This window comes from Micromys minutus (assembly GCF_963924665.1).
Source record: "Micromys minutus genome assembly, chromosome: 3".
NCBI classification, from domain to species: Eukaryota; Metazoa; Chordata; class Mammalia; order Rodentia; family Muridae; genus Micromys; species Micromys minutus.
The window spans coordinates 89,913,837-89,934,904 of NC_137972.1; the positions used below are offsets into that span (position 1 = coordinate 89,913,837).

The 21,068-nt window shown below is 40.0% G+C and overlaps 1 protein-coding gene and 1 pseudogene across 3 annotated transcripts in view; one reads left to right on the forward strand and one right to left on the reverse strand.

Moving 5' to 3' along the window:
• THADA (THADA armadillo repeat containing) overlaps positions 1-21,068 on the reverse strand; it is a 264,934-nt gene that overhangs the window by 203,622 nt on the left and 40,244 nt on the right. For both annotated transcript variants that reach the window (XM_080914535.1, XM_080914534.1), the window contains exon 21: positions 15,755-15,864. In XM_080914535.1, coding sequence (XP_080770661.1) covers positions 15,755-15,864 — 110 coding nt within the window. The remainder of the gene's footprint in view (positions 1-15,754; positions 15,865-21,068) is intronic.
• LOC308418332 (large ribosomal subunit protein uL22-like) lies at positions 18,584-19,152 on the forward strand (annotated as a pseudogene). The gene has a single exon. The product of its transcript is annotated as a large ribosomal subunit protein uL22-like (transcript).

A 21,068-nucleotide genomic window follows, 5' to 3' on the forward strand; every position in this document is an offset into this window, starting at 1 on the left:
GTGTGTGTGTGTGTGTGTGTGTGTGTGTGTGTGTGTGTGTGTGTGTGTGTGAATATGTTGGAGTTACATACAGAAGTTAAGAAAGTCACTTTTACAGTGACGATGTAGAATTATCTGTGAATATCATTTCCTTGCATTTTCTGCTCCATTAAAGAGCTGGCTTAAAGGCAAAGCTGCAGTCTTGTATAGGTGTAGTATCCTGATAAAACCCACTACACAGAGAAACAAGGAGAAACAACGTGCAAAAATGACAGGAACTTGTGTTCCTATCAAATCACTGAAGCCACAGTACACAGCACAAGCACAGCATGTGCTCTGCCTTCCTGGGCTGGCAAATGACGGCCACAGAAGCCAGGCAGGTCTTCAAAGCAGATCAGCCTGTGAACTGACAACTGTTCTACACTACTAACCAAATCTTGATTTAAATGAGAATATTCTCCTTAATTTGAACAGTCATATACAGCTTTCATACTTTAACTACACCAATTCCTACCCAGACACTGTTTTAATAAGGTTCTTTGTCTTTGCTGGCTTCTACAATAGCATACAACACACACATCCAATATGCACACAAGCCCATATTTCCAACTAAGCACCAGTCATATTACAGTCTCTACACACGCTCCTCCTCATCAAACGTGATAAACTTTTCTAACGTGTACGCAGGTGTACAGAGGGTCGGTGTCATGGAGGAACAGGACAGAAGCTAGACTGGGAAAGCTGTTTGGAAGAACGGTGGAGAGCCTGCAGGGTAGGGTGCAGAAAGCAGATGACCAGGCAACAAACATTAGCCAAGGTCCCAAAGACAATTCCCTCATTTAGATTCTTGGCTATTTGAAGTGTAAACATTTAGCCAGGCCTATTTATTCCCTTGGGTATTACATACTAAGGACCAAATGTTCCTTATTAATTTGGGGATTTCCAAAATAGGACCAGAAGAATGTTCTACAAGTTTATAGCTGGCAAAGTATCCTCAAAAGATCTTGTGCCCACTGAAGACCCAGAAACCTCAGGAAGGAGCTCCAAGAAATGCTAAAGGCATTCCCCCCTGCCATTCAGTCCAGACCTTGTTCTACTCTGGAATTCCCCAGCACCGAGCCAGCTTTTCTCAAGAACTCTCTAATTGGCTGGTTTCCAGTCTGGGCTTTGCTGCCTAACTATATCTTTGATTCTCTTGCTTCCTAGCTCTGCTTCTCTCTAGGACCAGAACTCCCAACCCCAACTGCATATAGGAAAATCTGATTTGACAAAACTCTCACTTATAATTTAAATAAAACATTGAAAATAGGTTTGCCTGCTCCAGTGAAACCATGTACTGCATGTCTATTATGCATGTAGCACACCAAGCTCACATGAAATCATGTATTGAATGTCTATTATGCATGTAGCACACCAAGCTCACATACCTGATCTTGCACCATTTCCTTGTAACAAACGCATGAGCAGACAGTCTGACAGATGAAGGTGTGAATACAAAGGTTGTTCACAGACCACCAACCAGGGAGTCAGTCAGGGTAGACTAGTGGGTGTTTAGGAATGTCAACTATGGAGCCAAGTTATGAGGCAAATCCTGTCTGTGCTACATAAAAGCTATGTGATCAAGGATAAGTTACAGCTGTACTTCCCATTTTTCTCTTCCATCACATAAATGTGGTTACAAATGAGTTCACCCTTAAGTTCTTTAGGGGCTCTTTATAAAAATATTACCTGATTACAAGAAATTTAAATTAGATACAACAATTGACTTACATTTGAAAAGGTATCTTCCTACACTGATACAACACCCCCTACTCCTAACAACCAAAATACACAGAGGGAAGCCTTAAACCAGTTCAGCTGAAGAATGAGATAGCCACAGGGAGTCATAAGACATGGGACTGCTGGCCCATGAAAGGCTACAGCACAGATTTAGAAGCAGCAGTGATAGCCACAGAATCAGCTTCTGTGGGGTAACCAACCAATCTCTCCTTCAGGGAAGAGAATCTCTGTGGCTTCCTCCCCCATGAGAGAGGTCAGGGCTAGGGCTAGAGACAAGAAAATTTATAAGCACAGGGAAACTCTGAGCCAGGCTGTCTATCAACTTGTTAAGTTACATTTGTGATATTGCAGTGGGACTAGGAGACATGGACCAAAATGACAATATCTGATCTATCTCCTCAGAGAAAGAATCCAAATAAGTAACAAAGTAATCAAATGGTTCCTAATAATAGGCAGTAAACCAAATCTCACAACACTAAGAATATAAATACATACACACACATACATACATACATACATACATACATACATACATACATACATACATACATATATATATATATAGTAAACTGACTCTAAAAGAAAGCAATTTTATAGGGAAGATTGACAAAGACCTTAACATAACTCGGCTTTAGTATGCAAAAGAAACACTGTAGGAATGGTGTCTTCTGAAGCAGTGTGGGAGCTGGGGATGTAGCTCACTGCTAGAGAGGGCCTGCCTAGCACTTGTTAGGCCCTGGGTTCAATACCTTATGACAATGGAGAAAAACACAAAAGCATATTCACCTGCCAGGTATGGTACACACCTATAATCCCAGAACCTGGAACGTAAAGGCAGGACAATCATAAGTTCAAGATCAGCTTTGGCTACATAGTAAGTTGAAGGCCACCCTCTGCTACAAGAAACTCTGTAAAAATTTTTTAAAATACAAGTAATTTTGAAAAACAAAGTGTTGGAAAAAGAAAACAGGCATATATAAAAATACTAGAAATATCCTGTATCAACATATAATTTCATAAAGAATGACATCAATGCTAAAAAACTTACATTGTATCAAAAATAAGTTTCTTGTTATAACAAGGAACACAGTATATTTAAAATGCGGAAGAATAATTAACCATTGTAGGGTATACACACCACATTAAACTATATTCAAAAGTAGAAGCTAAACCTAGATTGTTTGAGAGGCATAAGGAACATGTTGGCCAGGGGAACTAGATGTCACAGTGGGACCTATAAGGTGGAAAGAAAAGTCTCCTGCAAGTTATCCTCTAACTCTCACATACTCACAAGACAGATGGACACACACACACACACACACACACACACACACACACACACACACACACACACACACACAGAGTTAGCTAATTAATCAACAATAATAATAGTCTCCCAGGGACTCTGAGCGAGAGAAATCCTATAAGATGTACTTTAGCAATTTACTTAAAGTAAATCCAAGTAGTGTGTAAAGAATAACAAATAACTTTCTTCTAGAACTCAGGTAAAAAATCTTGGCATCACTGCTTCTAGAAAGTTTCATATCTAATCTGCCAATACCACGGACATTTTACTTTGAAATGATGCACATCCTGGTCAGGTTCTTCTATCTCCACCATCTTACAAGCCACGGCCACCATCTCTTTTTGAATTAAAATCATACTGTAACTTCCTAAATGGTCACTCTACTCTTACCAGTACCATTTATTCTCAACACAGTATTGTTAATAACCCTTTTAAATGGCCAGATCAAACTAGGTGTAGTATAATTCTAGCACTTGAGAGGCTGAGGCAAAAGACCCTGAATTTGAGGCTACTTTGGGCTAAATAATAAGACCCAACCTTAAAAGAGACAATCCACAAACCCAGATTCTTTCTCAGTCATGTCTCGAATCTATTTACAAACTACAACTATGCATCCCTAAAGTCCCCCAAGGTATAACAGAAATCTTCATTAGTCTTAATCTTGCACAGTCTGTTTACACCATGTTAGTTACACATGGCTTATCCATGTTCCTTCATTTCAATCAGCCAACTACTGTCCCTCAGACTTTTGCAAACTGGGTTTAAAAAAAAAAAAAAGCAAATCAGAAAACAAGACTTCAGCTTAATAAGAAAGCATTACTTCAAAGGAGCTGACGATATTTTTCATTATAATCCTGGCTTGATCTGGCTAGTGACAAGGACACTACCAGCTATTATTATTCTGTTATCTGTTTCAGTTTTCCCTCCCAAACAAACAAACAAGATAAAGCCCATGAAGAAAAACTAGCTGGTTACGTTCCCTGGAACCAAATTCCAAAAGACATTCATTCAGAAGACACTTCATGGTGCACTGTTATGAGAAAAGCGTCTTCCTAAAGATAAAGCAGGAATTATCTCCCGACTCAAGTTTCATTCAGACTGATTTCGCCTCTGAACACTCATCATCAGAGTTACCGTGTTAGTGCTGTGGTCTGGATGCAACAGGCAGAACGCAGCCTGGCAATCAGGATGGCCTACAGAAAACCCGAAGGACCCACTGTGCCTGGCGTGAAGTGAACTATGTCTCAACCGTCTGGAAGCACTCCAACTCCCCGGGAACCTGGGGAGACTTATTCTTGCTAATACGCTACTTTCTTATATTAACTGAATCATTCACAATGGCCTGAAGAAACTTTCACCAGCAAACAGAAAGCAACCACTCTTGCAATGAAATATGAAGAACTCGAAAGCTAATTTATGAAGCAAATTCCCAGAAATGCACCAAGACATGTGCTGCCAAGAAATTAATCATGTACAAGCTCTCTGGCCAAGGCCAAGGCTTGTACCTATACCTTTGTTTACCAAATAATTCACTTACCAGGCTACCATCTCTAAGGACGTTTAGTACAGAAAGGAAGCCCTTCCCCGTGCTCATCAACAGAAAAGTGAAAATTGTCAGACTTAAAAACAGCTCTAAATAAGTTATCCAGTTATGCTATCAATAAATATGAAAATATGTACACAGGCTGATGAAGATAAATTTTCACACTGCCACATCCCTTTACTCCTCTTTCCTTCATTTACCTTTGAAAATAATTTCACTAATTTATTATGCAATGCCAACAAAAGCTTTGAAAAGTGTAATTTGATATAAAATAAATGGTATGTGTTGGTTTAAGTTCAGCATCATCATCTACTCAAAGCAACATGTGAAGGAAAACACAGATTTCAAGACTAATCCCTCAGACCGGCTATTCAGAATACTAAACTTTTAGACCCTAAAGCACTGTGCAAAGATACACCCGGTGTAGTCATGTTGCAGGCCAGTGCCAGGTATCCTCTCCTGGATGCCTGTATAGCAAATTTACTTTGAAACCAAAACCACGCACCTCCACATGCATTTAATCCATTATCAGGCCTTACAAAGCCTTATGAATTTGGACAACCTCATTAAATTTCATTTTATCCATTTTTCTCTCAGGTACTCAGGTACTTATAACCAGTTCATTCCCAGAATTCTGCTGCTTCCACTTTTTCCGATTCTTTCAAATACTATTTGAGTCTAAATGAAAAAAATTACCTTTCTCTACCACCAAACTTTATCACGTCAAAATATACATTATAAATGGGGCTTGGAGGTACACACCTTCAATCCCAGCACTGGAAAGTGGGGAGAGAAGATCACACGTTTAACGGTATCCTCTGCTAAACAGTGAGCTCAAGCCTGGGCAATATGAGGCCTTGTCTCAAAACAAGAAAGGCAGGATAGCCCAGTGGGTGAAGCTACTGCGTTTGCAAGCCTGAACCTCAGCTCTCTAGATGGAAGGAGAGAACTGAGTCCTAAGAGTTGTCTTTTGATCTCACAAGTGCTATCGTGCACACACAGGGCTAGTTAACAGTATGCTATGACTTTCTAAGTGTCCTTTAAAATAAAAGCTTCAAGGAACCAAGGAAATAATCTCTCTCATCCATTTTTAACTCTCAATTACCTACAACAGGGCCCAGCACCCAAGTGCACAAGTATTTGCTGGCTACGTAATCAACTGTGCTGAGCATATCAATCTACTAAAGCAGGCTGACAAAGGAAGCGAGTGAAGAGGATATGGCGACTAGCAGAGAAGGAATGACAGGGGTCTCTCCTGGATGAGGGGCACTGCTAGAGCTGAGCATGTGACTCGGCACTCACAGGCAGCCTATCAGCCGCAATTCTACTGCCTAAAACTTGCCCTCAAAGAGAAGCTTCCTCCAGGGTTCAAGAACAAAACCAAATCAAGTTCAAAATGAAGACCAGTGCATTCTTCTGGAGCACTGTCTAACTGTTGCTGTACATGTACAAGTGGGGTAGACACTGTGCTTCACATGACCAGTGTTTCTGAGTTTTAGCAACAGGTAAAACATGTAAAACTTCCCTTTTAAAGGCTCTTTAAGAGAACTTCTCCAGGCAAGAATTGCAATTATTTCCTGTTTGATTAATTTTCAAACATATGCTCCACCAAGAGTAGCTAACTCCCCCTATTGACATAGCACTGGCTGTATTCCCATAATGCTCAACTTCCAGTAGCAAAAATCAGAATAGTTCCAGGTCCTTCATCTCCAACTCCAACTCTTCTCCCCATCTCTAGACCTATATCCCAACTATCTGCTATCCCTCTAGGCAACCTCCCAACAACCACTTCACACAACAACCACTTCACTCTACAAAGCATTGGACAGTCTTCACCAAGAACTTCTCTAGCTTTTATTGTTGCTCCTGTTGTTAATTGTTCATAATTATTCTTCCCATCAACAAACTGATCTTGGTCTTTAATTTCTGTCCAGTAAATCCTCTACTTTACTTACCTAATCCCAAACATTAAGCTGCTAGGTTGAAAGTTCCTCTATTGGGTGAGGACTTGTCAGTTGGTAAACTGCTAAGCCAACATGAGCACCCAGAACCATGTAAAAGAGCCAAGTGCTCTCAAATTCTCAGCATTGGGAAGGCGGAGAAAGGGAGATCCTTGGGACTTGCTGGCCACCCAGCATAGCCTACTAGGTGAGCTCTAGGTCAATAAGAAACATTTCCTCAAAGAACAAGATGACAGTTCCTGAGGAATGATACCTTGTTCTGCTACATGGTGGGCCCACATGAACACATGCTACTCAAATGCAGCTCTTTTAGTAGCAAAGCTCACACTTTACCATAATTTTACGCTCTACTAACAGTCTCGTGTCACAATTCCCTACATACAGGAAGGATCGATAAGCGTCTCCTCCAGTGTAGCCAAATGAAATACTCACCCTCTCCCCATTTGTATTTTAGTCCTGGTTTTATCAGCTAGTTGTGTGGCAATGAACAGTGTTTAAAAAAGAAAGTCATTACAGAGATGCTTTGAAAAGTCAAAACGCATGGTGGGGTGAGCAAGCTCTTCATCTCAGGACTCAGGAGGCAGAGGCATGAGGACCTCTGAGTTGAAAACCAAGCCTAGTCTACATAGCTCCACCATAGTCAGGCCTTCATAGAGTGTCTCAAATAAGTATTCTTTTACTTCTGTAGTGACTGCTACAAATTAGGGAGGTATCACCCTAAATATATAAAGTACCTAAAGGTCCTGATAAGAACTGCCCCCAACACCTTACCATAACCTCACATAAGCCTTCACACCCAGACTACGAAAGCTCTCTAGGTTCCCAGTTACTCCAGCCTAGGACATCATATTTTCAGTGTTCCAAGGAGCTTGTTCAGTGCAGCATCTGGCACACAGAAGAAGTTCTAGAATCCTTGTTAAATGATTGAATAAAAACAAACCAAACAAGCAAGGTTGGTGACAGTTGCTGCACATTAGCTGTGTCTTCTGGGCACAAAACTGCACAAGGCAGGTGTAGGAAGGAGAGGCTACTTCTCAACATGAGGTCATTCTCAACTCAGTGGACAGAAAGTGAAAACCCTCAAGTTCTAGCTCTTCAATGGGTCTTCTGTCCATTCCCCAGCGAGAGAAGGTTGCTTTATAAGGATGTAATTTCAAAACACCAGGGATACCATTCTGATAAGTATTAAGTAAGAAATTGCCAGGGGGAAGGGAAGACTCCCAAGAACAATCAGCAAATTCTAGTTGTTTGTTTTGGTTCCTCATCATACAATCCAGGGGCAGTAAGGAAAAGGGAAAATATCCTGAATGAAGACATGGTTTCTGCTAACGCTGTGCAGTCACCAACCACAGACAAGGGAAATTCCAATGTCTTGCTTCTGTCAACAAATGCTTCCCAATTAAAGATTAGATACCAGCTTTGTCTGAGGACTCTGTTGCTTTGACAACCTGGTCAAACTCATACTAAACACACCCTATGTTCTTAGCCTCAAAAATATCATACAATTTTAAGTTCCTTACTAAGAAGGGTTCAAGTCTCATCAAAAATAAATTTAGTAGCTAAATATTGTTAATTTACACATACACCTATGAAATCAGTTTACCAATTCTAAAGGAAACTTACAAAAATGTCCCCTATTTTTGACTGTAGAGATGGCTGAGTGTGGAAAAGTATTTACCACATAGCCAGCTCCTACAAGTTATCCGCTGATCTTCTCACACACACACACACACACATACACACACACACACACACACACACACGATGGTGTATACACACCCACACATACACACCACTCGCAAAACTAGAAGTGATTTTTAGAAATGTATCCAGTTTCCTAAACTCTTTTTTTTTTAATGTGGTTAGAAAGTCACTAAAATTTCTACCTTTATATATATATTGTCTATACTTCAAACCAAAGTGGCTAAAATCAAGCCAGGTGATTTTCTTCATTACAATCAAAGTGGGGCCAGAAGGAGGTTTTCATTGTCGTTCTCTTCAAGTTGTATGGCTGAGCCCATACTAAATGTAACAGAGCTGGGCTGCATCTCAATTGTACAGCACATGCCCAGAATGCTAACGCTTGAGATTCAATATTAAGTACTGAAAATAGTAATAATTTTCAATGTTTTTAAATTAGAAAAGTAGTAGAAATGCACAAGGCTGGGGTTCAGGCCTCTCTGTTATTGTGAGCAGAACACTGAAGCTAATTATTGTTCCATAAACAGATTAGTTCAACTTCTATCCACAACTTATCTCACTCCCAGTAGACAAGTACCTTACAATAAGCAAAAACCGCACAACACAAGATCAAATTACATGTCATATACTCCACTAAGTGGTCATTAGGCAATTTTGTGCCAATAAATCAGATTTGCTGAGTACAAGCAGCTTTCCAAGTGCTTCTTCCACCCACCTATGTCCACCATGGCTATTTCCTTGATGAGTCTGAATTTTATTATATTACTTATTAGTTGTTGCTAATCGAGATACTTAACCTCCTGAAACCCTTTTGGTAATCTCCAATTATTTCGTAAGTGAAACTCTTTATTTATTCTTTTTTCAGGTATTATGTTTATTATTTAAAGGTTTATGGTTTTTTTCTTTTAAATAAACTAAACAATGACAGACGTGGACAGAAGACTATATGCATTACAGCAAACTTTCAAAAGGGAACATAACTCTGAAGTATGGAGAAACTTTAAATCTGAAGAGGGATTTGCATATATGAAAGCTGGTAAAAAAGTGACACCATCAACAGAGGACATCTGACCTCCCTCAGCAGCATCAGAGACTGCTGAAGGTTACTGCAGGGACACATCAGGAGACTATTTTGGCCTTCACTACAGGCACAGATGAGTAAAGAAGCCACAGTCAGAATAAGGACGGACTAAAGTGATGGGAAAGAGTGCCCAAAGAGCTGGCTCTCTGTGTTTTTAATATCATTTCTCCGAGAACAAGGAGAAAATCCTTAAGACTTTATTTTTAAAAATCCAGGCTACAGATTACTCAGTGAGAACAAGGTTCTTCTGTTCATAATCTGTTGTTCATAAATGAGAACATATTATGAAGACTTTGAAAACCAGTTATACTTTACAGAAAAAGGAGTATGATCTGTCCAGCCCTAGACATCTGCCTCACAGAGGTTACAGTCACCTCTTTACTCTTGCTGAGGGTGTAGGTGTGGTTCCTAGCACCCACAGGGAGGCTCACAACTGTACCTCCTGCTCTAGCAGATCTGATGCCCTTTTCTGCCCTCTGTAGGTACTGCATGCACCTGGGGAATTTACATGCAGGCGACCCCAGTAAAATAGACATGAAAAACAAAAATTTAAAGGTAACCTAACAAGTCAGTAACACACAACGACTTAGGAAATAAACATTAAGACATTCCAGTTCTCACAAAATCTTTTAAATCCACTAGAGAAATAGAAGAAAGGAGTCAGCAGAGTGGCACATGCCTGTAGTCCCAGCACATGCGCAGCAGAGGCACAGCATCTCTGTGAGTCCTCGGCCAGCACTGTCACACTGTGAGTTTTATGGGCCCTGACTCAATATGCCCACCACTCTCCCAGTTCATACGGCTTTAAAGAGAGATTTGTTTAATTATTTTATGTATGTGAATACACTGTCCTTCTCTCCAGCCCCTCATAACTTATTCTTAATTTAATCATTCACATTTCAAATAAAGTTCAGTGGACATTTAGTTAGCAATAAGTATCTTGTTAAGGAATACTTGTCAAACAAAACATAAGTAAAAGTTTATACAATACAATGTTAATCAAAGTTGAATAAATTTCTTCCCCCAATATATTACACTTAACGTTATATCCCAGCTGCTCAAAAGAGCTTTCACTTTAATTTGCATCATGGGAGCTAAAATTGAGTGGTAGAAGATTAAATATTTACATTATTTCTGACTAATTATTGACATCACAAATCATCACTGCTACTTTGTAACTATCTGCTAGCTCCCAGCAGTTCACTCAGAGGTCAATAATGTGAGCATGGCTACAATCACCAGAGGTTGGTTGCAGAAGGGCCACCTTCAACACACAGAGCAGTTCCCACATGAAGTGCAAGATATCACTAAGTCCTCACAAAAGCCCCTCCTACACACTTAGAGTTCCAGCCAACAATCCCCCCTGGACTTGGATAAATCAAAGTCCTCACTCTAGTTGGAAATCTTTAAATCAAAACAAACATCTTCAAATACAAAGGAGATTTCCATGTATGAATTTCACCAGAAATTTGAATTAATTCCAAATTTAAATACACTTAACCACTCCATTCAAACATTTGGGTAGCTAACTATGTACAGGAAAAAAAATTATAGCTTTAGTGTGTTTTGTTGTTGTTTTGGTTTGGGAGAGGGTCTTGTATGTGGATCCTCCTGCCTCAGCCTCCAGAATATTGAAGTTACAGGTGTACACAATCATACTTGGCAGTTATGGTGTTTTTAAAGAAAGTCTGCTAGTTCATCAAGACCCAAAAAGAACTCACTCTATGAGAAAATCAGATTACAGAAAATTAACTCCACATTTATTGTGTTATACATATAAATATTAATTTTTTAAAAAATTTTCAGAAAGAATAATATCTCTCCCAGTCTTGTTTATCCCAGATAATTGTTTAATAGTAAAGTCAGTTTACATTTGAAGACATTTTGAATAATTCTATTAAAAATCAATTTAAATGATATAGTTCATGTTTAACTCTTCAGTTATTTGCCAATTAATCTTTTTAAGTGCCTTCTTCCTTACCACAGCTGTAGCGCAAAGGGTAGCCAACAACCGGCCTTGATTTCTATGGATTCTCGCCAACACCCAGATTTCTTGCAAATGCTTTCTCAAATGCTCCCTCAATGCCTAAGCAAGTCTGCATGCCTTAAGCACTTACAATCCCTTCCCACAAAAAAAACCTAATGGAAAGAGATTTTCTTTTAAAATTAAAAACAAACCAACACCCCCCAGTCCCCCTCCCACCAAAAAATTGCTACATATGATAGAGATGCTCTGTATAAAACAGTCACATTTGAAATGTTCCTAAAGGGATCAAAACCACTGGACTAAAAGGCATCAGATGAGATCTCTAACAGATAGGTTCTACTCCACCAGCAATGGCCATGAGGTGCTCTCTAAACAGACAAGGAGAGGCCAATATACCAGGCACCTTTCTTCAACTCCCCCTCTCATCTCCTGGGAATGGCTTCTACCACTACACAGTAGTTCTGAAACCGACACCAAGACTTGGCATTTCATTTCATGCTCTGGCTCACACAAAGCCTCTGTCCTTTTGTCCATTCCTGCTCTTCCATCCCTACTCCATAGCTATGTTGAGTACCACTACCAGAATAGTCCATCAATTTTTTCAGTTCTCAGTCGCTGCAGGAAAAATAAACTTACTATTTTTTAAAATTATTTATTATGTATATAGTGTTCTGCCTGCATGTATGCCTGTAGGCCAGAAGAGGGCACCTGGTTACATTACAGATGGTTGTGAACCACCATGTGGCTGCTGGGAATTGAACTCAGGACCTTTGGAAGAGCAGCCAGTGCTCTAACCGCTGAGCCATTCCTCTAGCCTGCATCAAACAAACAAAACCAAGTTTCTCTGGCCTAGGTAACATCAGTTTCATTTTTCTGGTCACTTATAATCAGAGGAACCATCACACCTGCATTCAAGATCACAGATTCAGTTCCAGAGCTGGACACAGCTTCCACCCACATATATTTCCACACAATATCTTGCCACTGTGCAATCAAAACGTGAACTACATCCAGAGAATGTGTCTGGAGCAATGCTGTAAGACTTGTCAGGCTGCTGGGCAATAAAAGATCTTATAGCTTCTGCCCAGAAATTGCTGCTATGTGGAAGTGGTTCAGCTCCCTCAAACAGGTCCTGCAGAAAGAGGCTACTTGTGGTCCCAACTACCAGGTCCAAAGGAAACTCCAATTCCCCAAACTCCAAAAGGCAGTTCAAATATCCAGAATGAGGTTAATCTGGATTATAGGTAGACTTCTGTTAGATAAAAAGCAGCATTCCTCAGAACTTATAAAACTGGTCCTCTTTGCCAAAAGGAGTCATTTCCCTTACCCCTGGCAAAAGGGACACGTACGTGGCTCTCCAATTAACCTCTAAGCACATCAAGGTCCATGCTAGCCTCCAGGTCCCCGCAGTCCCTACTTACAGGTATCTATCTATTCCACCTTTCAAAGCCCATCCCCAGCTCTTCACACTGTTCTCAGCTCTTGCTCACTACTCACAGCCCTAGTTAGCCTCACGACACGCTCAACTTTCTACCCCTGCTCATCTCCCCTCTCTCACAGGCAGCCCTGGCCCTGTCCAGTCTGCTGGCCATGCTTAGTGTACTTCTTTCTCTCTCTGCTCTGGACCCTTCCTAGTTCCTCTGGATATGTTCTCTTATTCTCATTCACAATAAAAAGCATCCGCTTAACCATATGAAGGAATGGTCATGTTGGCAGTTTATATATCCGATACTGAACACTGCAGAGGGGCACAGACAGACCCCTTTCCAAGGGGTACAGCCTCCCTAACAACCCAAGCTGCTGACTTGACTTTCCTAAGGTAAGGATCATTTGTTTCTGTCACCCACCATAGTCGACTCAAAATGTCTGAGTCCTCAGCCTCTTCCTCCCTCCACCTCTTCTCCTCTGGTACTCAGGTGTCACCTTAGAGCTGCTGTTGGAGCCTACTACTACTTCAAAGGCAGCTTCTCTTGCCCTCTGGGTACATACCGCATGGAAAGAGATGCCTCTCCTTCTCTCTGACAAGTCTCTAGCCCTTGCTCCACCCACCTGCCCCCCCCCCCCCACAGACCTGGTTCTGTCCAGTCTGCAGACCATGCCAAGTCTACTTTATCTCTCTGTTCTAGACTCCTTCAGATGTCTCTGACTGCTCTTTCTTGGATCAATAATAAAGTCCTCCGTACCATGGAGTAGTCATGTCCCCAGTTCATAAACCCAATGAGTCCATCTTCTAGCTGTCCCCACTACCCAAGGGGCCAGAAGTGTGCACACAATTAAAAGAAGCCCGCTTACCACTTCATCTGTGAAATGAACAGCAAAATGGTACCAATTAAACTCATTCCTTGCCCTAATTCCTATCTCCTAAAACCAAAAACTGTAATAAAATGTCCACAGTTTTCCTTTATCATTCAATAAGTCATGTGTGGAGTTGTTTTGTAGAATTATTTACATGAGGCCAAATGTTAAGTGAAATAGCCCATCTTTGTTTCAATCTCACACAGAGGAAACTTCCATTACCTCAGTCTTGATTGAGTCTAAGATCTCCCTAATAGTCATCCAAACCTAATGAGCTGAATGTTCCAACCAGAGACTACAACACCTCACACAGTCCTGAATCAAGCATCAATCTCACAGTATAAATCAATCTTATAGTATCTTACATTTGTAGGAAACTATATAATGCAAAAGAATGTTCAAAAATAATTGATTTGCTCTATATAACAGACGCTAGTGAGATCTTCAAATGGCTCTCTCGTTAGCGACGAAGAGCTCAGGAGTGAAAGGGTTAACTGTACATTCTGGCAGCCAGTGGAATGGACAGACACACAACTAAGAGCTTGAATCAGATTGCTGGGTTTTTTTTTTTTTTTTTTTTTAGATTAAAACAAAAGAAAAAAACAAAAACAAGATAATGCCTCTCCCGTTCCTACTACAGCAAATCTAATTGCATTAAACAGAATAATTTGGTATAAATCCATCAAGTTCAGCAACAGCAGCACTATGGAAGTCCATCTGCCTAGTAAGTCATCTTAATCTAGTGTCTACATTTTCTTTTCTTTCTTTTTTTTTACTTTGGTTGTCCTTCTTCTTGAGCTTCATGTGTTCTATAAATTATATCTTGGGTATTCCGAGCTTTTGAGCTAATATCCACTTATCAGTGAATACATGCTATGGGTGTATTTTTATGATTGGGTTACCTCACTCAGGGTGTTATTTTCTAGATCCAACCATTTGCCTACAACTTTCATGAACTCACTATTTTTAATAGCTGAGTAGTACTCCACTGTGTAAATGTACCACATTTTCTGTATCCATTCTTCTGGTGAAGGACATCTGGGTTCTTCCCAGCTCCTGGCTATTATAAATAAGGCTGCTATGAACATAGTGGAGCATGTGTCCTTATTGTATGTTGGAGCATCTTTTGGGTGTCTACATTTTCTAAGAGTCACACCTTTCTTCTCCTGTCCTTAAACCTTTATCAAATGGTTCGCAATCACCTGTACTTCCAGATTAAGGGGATTCAGTGGATTTTCCAGCCTCTACAGGCACTTGCACTCCTATCCACACACCCACAGACAGACAGACAGAGTTAGAAAACACATGCACAATTAAAAATAAAATATATAACTATTACCAGTTTAATGTTAGGAACCTTTTTAAAGTACCATCTAAAGAAATTCTATAAGCCTATAAGACATTTTAGAAATGTTTTACCAGGAGTGGGTGCACCTCACAAATAGACAAGATGTAAATCTCTTACAAAATAAAAGGTTTGCTGAAGCTACGAGACTGGCCACGGCCACTTCACTTCCACATTTCTAGGCAACAGAAATGTTTTCCTGAAAAATGCTACCTTTTCTTTAAAGAATGTTTGCCACAAATACTTAGTCACTAAGTAACTTAAGGTTTTCTTACAAGTCATTTAGAGGAAATCCACTATATGAATGAATGAAATTATCAGTACCCATAAAGTTAAAAATACACATTTGGTTAAATACGAGATTTATCTAAATATTTTCCCCAGGTAAGATGAATTATGTTTCTTTATTGTTATTTTAAGATTTTTCTATAAAACTATAAAAAGATCTTTATGTTATTCCATGAAACACACAACCCAAATTTATTTGATTCCAAATGCCAAGTTACTTTCAAACAGACATCAGAGCTATTTGTGACAAAGTCTTTAGGTCCCTCCCAATCAGCCTTCAGTGCGAGAGCAGCGTAGGTAGACATCGAGTCAGCCTTCTGCAGTCTGTCACACAGAACCTAAGACAGCCGTCCCTCACCAGTGCTGCAGCCAAGCAGGCTTCACTCTCTCCAACATTAGAGGATACAACATCTATTCCATGCACATGGCCTGTAGTCTGCTCTTAAAAAACAAACAAACCAACCAAAACCTACACAGAAGGATATTTACCTGTTTAATATTTCAGTGAGTTTCACAAAACCAGTATAAGCCAGTTCAAATGCTCCTCTGTGTCTGGACTGCAAAAGGTGTTGTTTAAAGTAATCTCCTATTTCTTTAACCTTTAAAAAAAATGGAAAAAAAACATTCAATTTATGCATAATTTATAGATTCATTAATATATATCAGCAATATAATTCAGACCAATGCTTTGATTTACTGCGACTTAACATTGATTTACTATGTAACAAAGCAGGCTTTAAGCACCTTTCTGTTGTTTTTTGAGACAGGGTCTCTGGTTGCTCTGGCTGGCCTTGAACTATGTAATCAGAAATATCCCTAAACTCTTGTTTTTCACACCTCCAGTGAGGATGACAAATTTGTGCTACCACGCCTGCCTTAAGCCTTTTAATACCATAGTGAGCAGCTGCTGACACTATCCATGCAGAGCTTCCCATCTTAAACTGAGACGCCACATCCATTCGCCTTGCGTCCTAGAGACACACTAAGGCTACAAGTGAGGCTTAGTAAAAGGCGTGATCAAAGTCATGAGACACTCGTAGGTCAGACCATGGGCTCTGCCAGAGTACCACACTGTCAATTCCCAACTCGCTGCCTTTCTCTAGGTAAGGCAGAACACAGCATACCAATTAATTCTAAAGACAACAACTGAAAATTAGTTGAGACTGCTGTGCTGAACAAAAAGAGCTGCGGAGCTAGTTAGCCCAACTGGGCCTTATGTTACTTGGTAACAGATTTGGTGGCTGTTGACTTGCTTACCCAGAAACTCATTCATTCACCTCAGCAATGACTGCTGGTGCACTGCACACATCAAGGCAGACCAGAGTGAGCAGTCTCTCGCTCTCCCTCTGGAGGCTGAGAGCACTAATGGCACTTGCCTCATAGGTGATTGTGTTTAAATAAGTTAAATGCCAAGTTCAGAACAGACCAATTATCTATAACCTAATTCAGTTCAATCTGAGCTATCTGTTCTACAGAGAGGGATCTGTTACGAAGAGTGTACTCAATGCAGAGAGAGAATCAGACCAACAAAGCAGCCCTTGATGAGTTTTTAAAAACTATATCCTTCAGCTAAAGCTGGTTTTTTTTTTTTTTTTTTTTTTTTGGTCAAAGCATCATTTCTATCATTACAAAAGAAGGCATTTCAGAACATAGAAAATAAAGACAAAAAAAAAGAGCCTTTTTCCTAAAATGGGGTACAGATATTGTGACATACTCCAATAAAAACAAACTGCTCACAAGGGACTTCTGAGGACTTGCACAAGCCTATCTTGTCCTTGAGCAGACATCATTTCCATTGCTTCTTTATGCTAACTCCCTTCAAGGTGTAATAAACAGCACAACATAAACCCTCAACCCTAGGTAATTCTGACCATAGGAATCAGAACAAATTTCTAAGGACGAGTGATATGTAAACAAATTTTCTTCATATTTAGTCTCCAAACAAATGTGAATTTTTGCCCTTGCTGACTATATAAAATTACTGTCAAGTGTTTTTGACATCCTGTCCAATGCTTTTCTGCTTACTGCTGGGGCAGATGAAAAAGCTGAAAAAAAGCCGTGTGCCCTCCATAGGCTTCAGTGGAGAAATGTATGCTGGGGAGTAATGACAGCTGCGCTGAGATTAGAATGGAGTTCATGCTCACATCTCACACAGGACTTAGAGGAAAGCAATTAGCATATCAATTGTAGCAATTAGGCTACAATAAGCAAATAAACTTACTACATAGCTGCTATGGACCAGATACTTTGCTGGGTCCAGATCTAATCCACACAGGCAAGGGTTGGCAGATTCAGATGAATAACATAGAGGCTTTACACTAGACAACAGTGAAAGCTGGGCATGGCAAGGAGGGATGACTCAAATTCCTAATGGTGGCAAACTGAGCAGAATAACGGGCCCTGTGTGCGGGCAGCTAGACAGAAGGATCCTGCGGACACCCTCTCAGTAGATAACCAGACTACAAAGAACAGAGGTGACAATCAAAAACCATCAAATGTATTCATTTGTGTGCTATGTATGTGTGTGGGCTGCCTATGGAGGGCAGAGGGCAGACTGTGGAAGTCCATCCTCTCCTTCAAGGGTCCCAGGGGGCAACCCTGGCAGAAACCACTGAGCCCAAAACTTCTCAATTTAATTTTTAAAATGAAAAGGTCATCTGAAAATACAATTGTTTCATTAGAAACAGAGTTTCTGAAGGTCAAAAAGTTCTCTTTTTCAGATTTTTTTTAAACAAACTTTTAACGTAAAAAAATAGATTCTCGGGCTGGAGAGATGGCTCAGTGGTTAAGAGCACTTACTGCTCTTCCAGAGGTCCTAAGTTCAACTCCCAGCAACCACATGGTGGCTCACAACCATCTGTAATGGGATCTGATGCCCTCTTCCGGTGTGTATGAAGACAGCAACAGTGTACTCACATAAAATAAATAAATCTTAAAAAAAGAAAAAGTTCAAAAGAAAGAAAAAGAACAGTTTTAAAAAAAAAAGATTCTCCCAGAATATTTTATCATTATTTTTAATTGAGCCAGGATCTCATTCTATACTTCAGGCTGGCTTCAAACTCACTACATAGCTGAGGCTGGCCTTGAATGATCCTCCTGCCTCAGCCTCCAAGTACTAGGATGACAGGCATAAGCCAGCACATACAGATCTCAGGTATTTTGAAGAAAACCAAGGCTAAAGTGAAAAAAAAAAAAACTGATTTCTAATCTTGAAGTTAAACATGGCACTACCCTTTAAATTTAACATCTCCTACTTCTGATTTTTTTATAAAACTCTAAAGCACTCTTCCTGTAAGCGGCCAGAAGTGACCTGTAAAGATGGTTCGCTACTCCCTTGACCCAGAAACCCCACAAAATCATGCAAATCCAGAGGTTCAAACCTTTGTGTTCATTTTAAGAACACCCGGGAAACTGCCCAGGCAATCAAGGGTATGCATATCTGTAAAGCCACCAAGTATCTGAAGGATGTCACTTTAAAGAAGCAATGTGTGCCATTCCGGCGTTATAATGGTGGCATTGGTAGGTGCGCCCAGGCCAAACAGTGGGGCTGGACACAGGGATGGTGGCCAAAAAAGAGTGCTGAGTTTTTGCTGCATATGCTTAAGAATGCAGAGAGTGATGCTGAACTTAAGGGTTTAGATGTAGATCCTCTAGTCATTGAACACATCCAGGTGAACAAGGCACCTAAGAAGCGCCGGTGAACCTACAGAGCTCATGGCCGAATTAACCCATACATGAGCTCCCCCTGCCACAGTGAGATGATCCTCACTGAGAAGGAACAGATTGTTCCAAAGCCAGAAGAGGGGGTTGCACAGAAGAAAAAGATATCCCAGAAGAAACTGAAGAAGCAAAAGCTCATGCACGGGAATAAATTCAGCATAAAATAAATGGAGTTAAAGTAAAAAAAAAAAAAAAAAAAAAAAAACTCTAAAGCAAATTGGCATGTTTTACAGATTTATAGGTCATAAATCCACAGGGAAAAACAGCTACTTGCTATGTCTCCAGGCATCTATAGCCTACCATCAGATAAATTAGCAGTCTACTTTTGGTCTGATATTATACTATAAAATAGTAAGCCTTAATTTAAATCCTGAGATTAAAACAGAACCATTTCTTATAATGTTGAGATTGTCTACAGCTGGAAGATTCTAATTTCATTTATTTACATGGGATACTCCACAGAATTTTTATTAAGCCTTAATAAAAATAACTACGCTTAAAACCAACCCTTCTCCATTATAATGATTTCTTACTAACAACGAGAATTTCTTCAAAATCTAAATATTGTTCCTTTATATCATTATAAAAGTTTTCTGGTGTGCAAACACAGTCTTATCAGAAAGTTTATTTTTCTCCTTGTAGCAAATTCTCAACATATACCATTTTAACTGTTACCCTCAGGCCTGAGTTTTCCAAGTGACTCACTGCTTTGTTTCATTAGGGTATAACTCAGCTCTTTGAGATCAGAAAACCACATCTGAGTCTTCTTTATGGTCCCATAACACCCATGCAGTAGACAGTCAATAAATAGGCGACTAAATGACGTGGTCTCATCTACAGTTCACTGTAAACCTTAAAAGTGAGAACTTCTGCTCATGAGAGTTCAATAGACTTATTTACAGTTCCTAAAACCTAAATAAAACAGGCAGTCCTTTGTGACTTATGAATACTAATGAGTGTAAACTCCATTTGTAATCCATCAGCAAAAAAAAAAAAAAAAAAAAAAAAATGTAAATAATGACACAGCAGAGGAAATGTACCAAACCAATCAGAACCACTGATCACCCAAGCAGCAACAGAATCTAAAGCAGAAGTCTTCTACTAGCTGGGAATGTTTACTCGCATGGTTTCTGTGGGAACAATTACTAGAGAGTATGAGGTAAGCAGGAATGTAAACTTACCCAAAAGCCTGTTTTTAGAAATATTAAGTGAAATCTATAAAGAAACTGATATTCAACAGTGAAGCTGCTTTAAAAATCGGTAGGCATCTAAAGATCAGTGTCAGCCAACACACTGGAAAGAGGGTCAGCAAAGGATCAAGCTAGAAACCTAGACACACACCAGTAAGTCAGGAAACAGTGTGATAAGCTTGTATGTCCTGCTTACTCTTGAAGGGTCTCAGCTTACAGCCATCAAAGCAGCTTTATCTCAGCCACCCGTACAAGACACTACAAAAGAACCTTTCATTGTGTGATTACAGAGCAGGAGGAAAGTCAGACATGCCACCAGGTGAACAATTTCCTCTTGAAGAAGCTGGGGAGAGCATACTGTTTCACTAGAAATGCTCTGCGGGAAGGATCAGGTACTAAAAACTCCAGTAGAAAGTTACGTTTCATTGGTCTTTCATTCCTTGAGAAAACTGGCTTGGGTAATGGAAAGGGAGTTGTGGGGGAACCAACTTACAGAAAGCCTAAATGAGCCACTCAGAACAAAAAGAGCACTGTGCCACGTGAATCCATGAGGGGAAGAGAACTGGGTTCCTGTCTGAGGGAGGCCAGAAATTAGCTTTGTGATCTTTGTCAAACCAGGTAATGAAAGGATGCATTTCCTCATATCTAGGGGAGCTGGGGAGTATCACAGCAATGCTCCTTCAATGAACCAAGCATTTAAAAATCAGAATTACAAACAAGCACCATAGAGCAACAAAGTCCCCAAATTGTCAGCCTGTCTCCTGTCAGCCATTGTAAATCATACTCATGTGTGTGCTATTTGAATGGCCAGCCCTTAACAACCGTTAGAAAATCTGGGTGATCTGGGTGAGAAGAGTAACAGTACCTACAGAACTTAGGAGTGAAAGGTGATA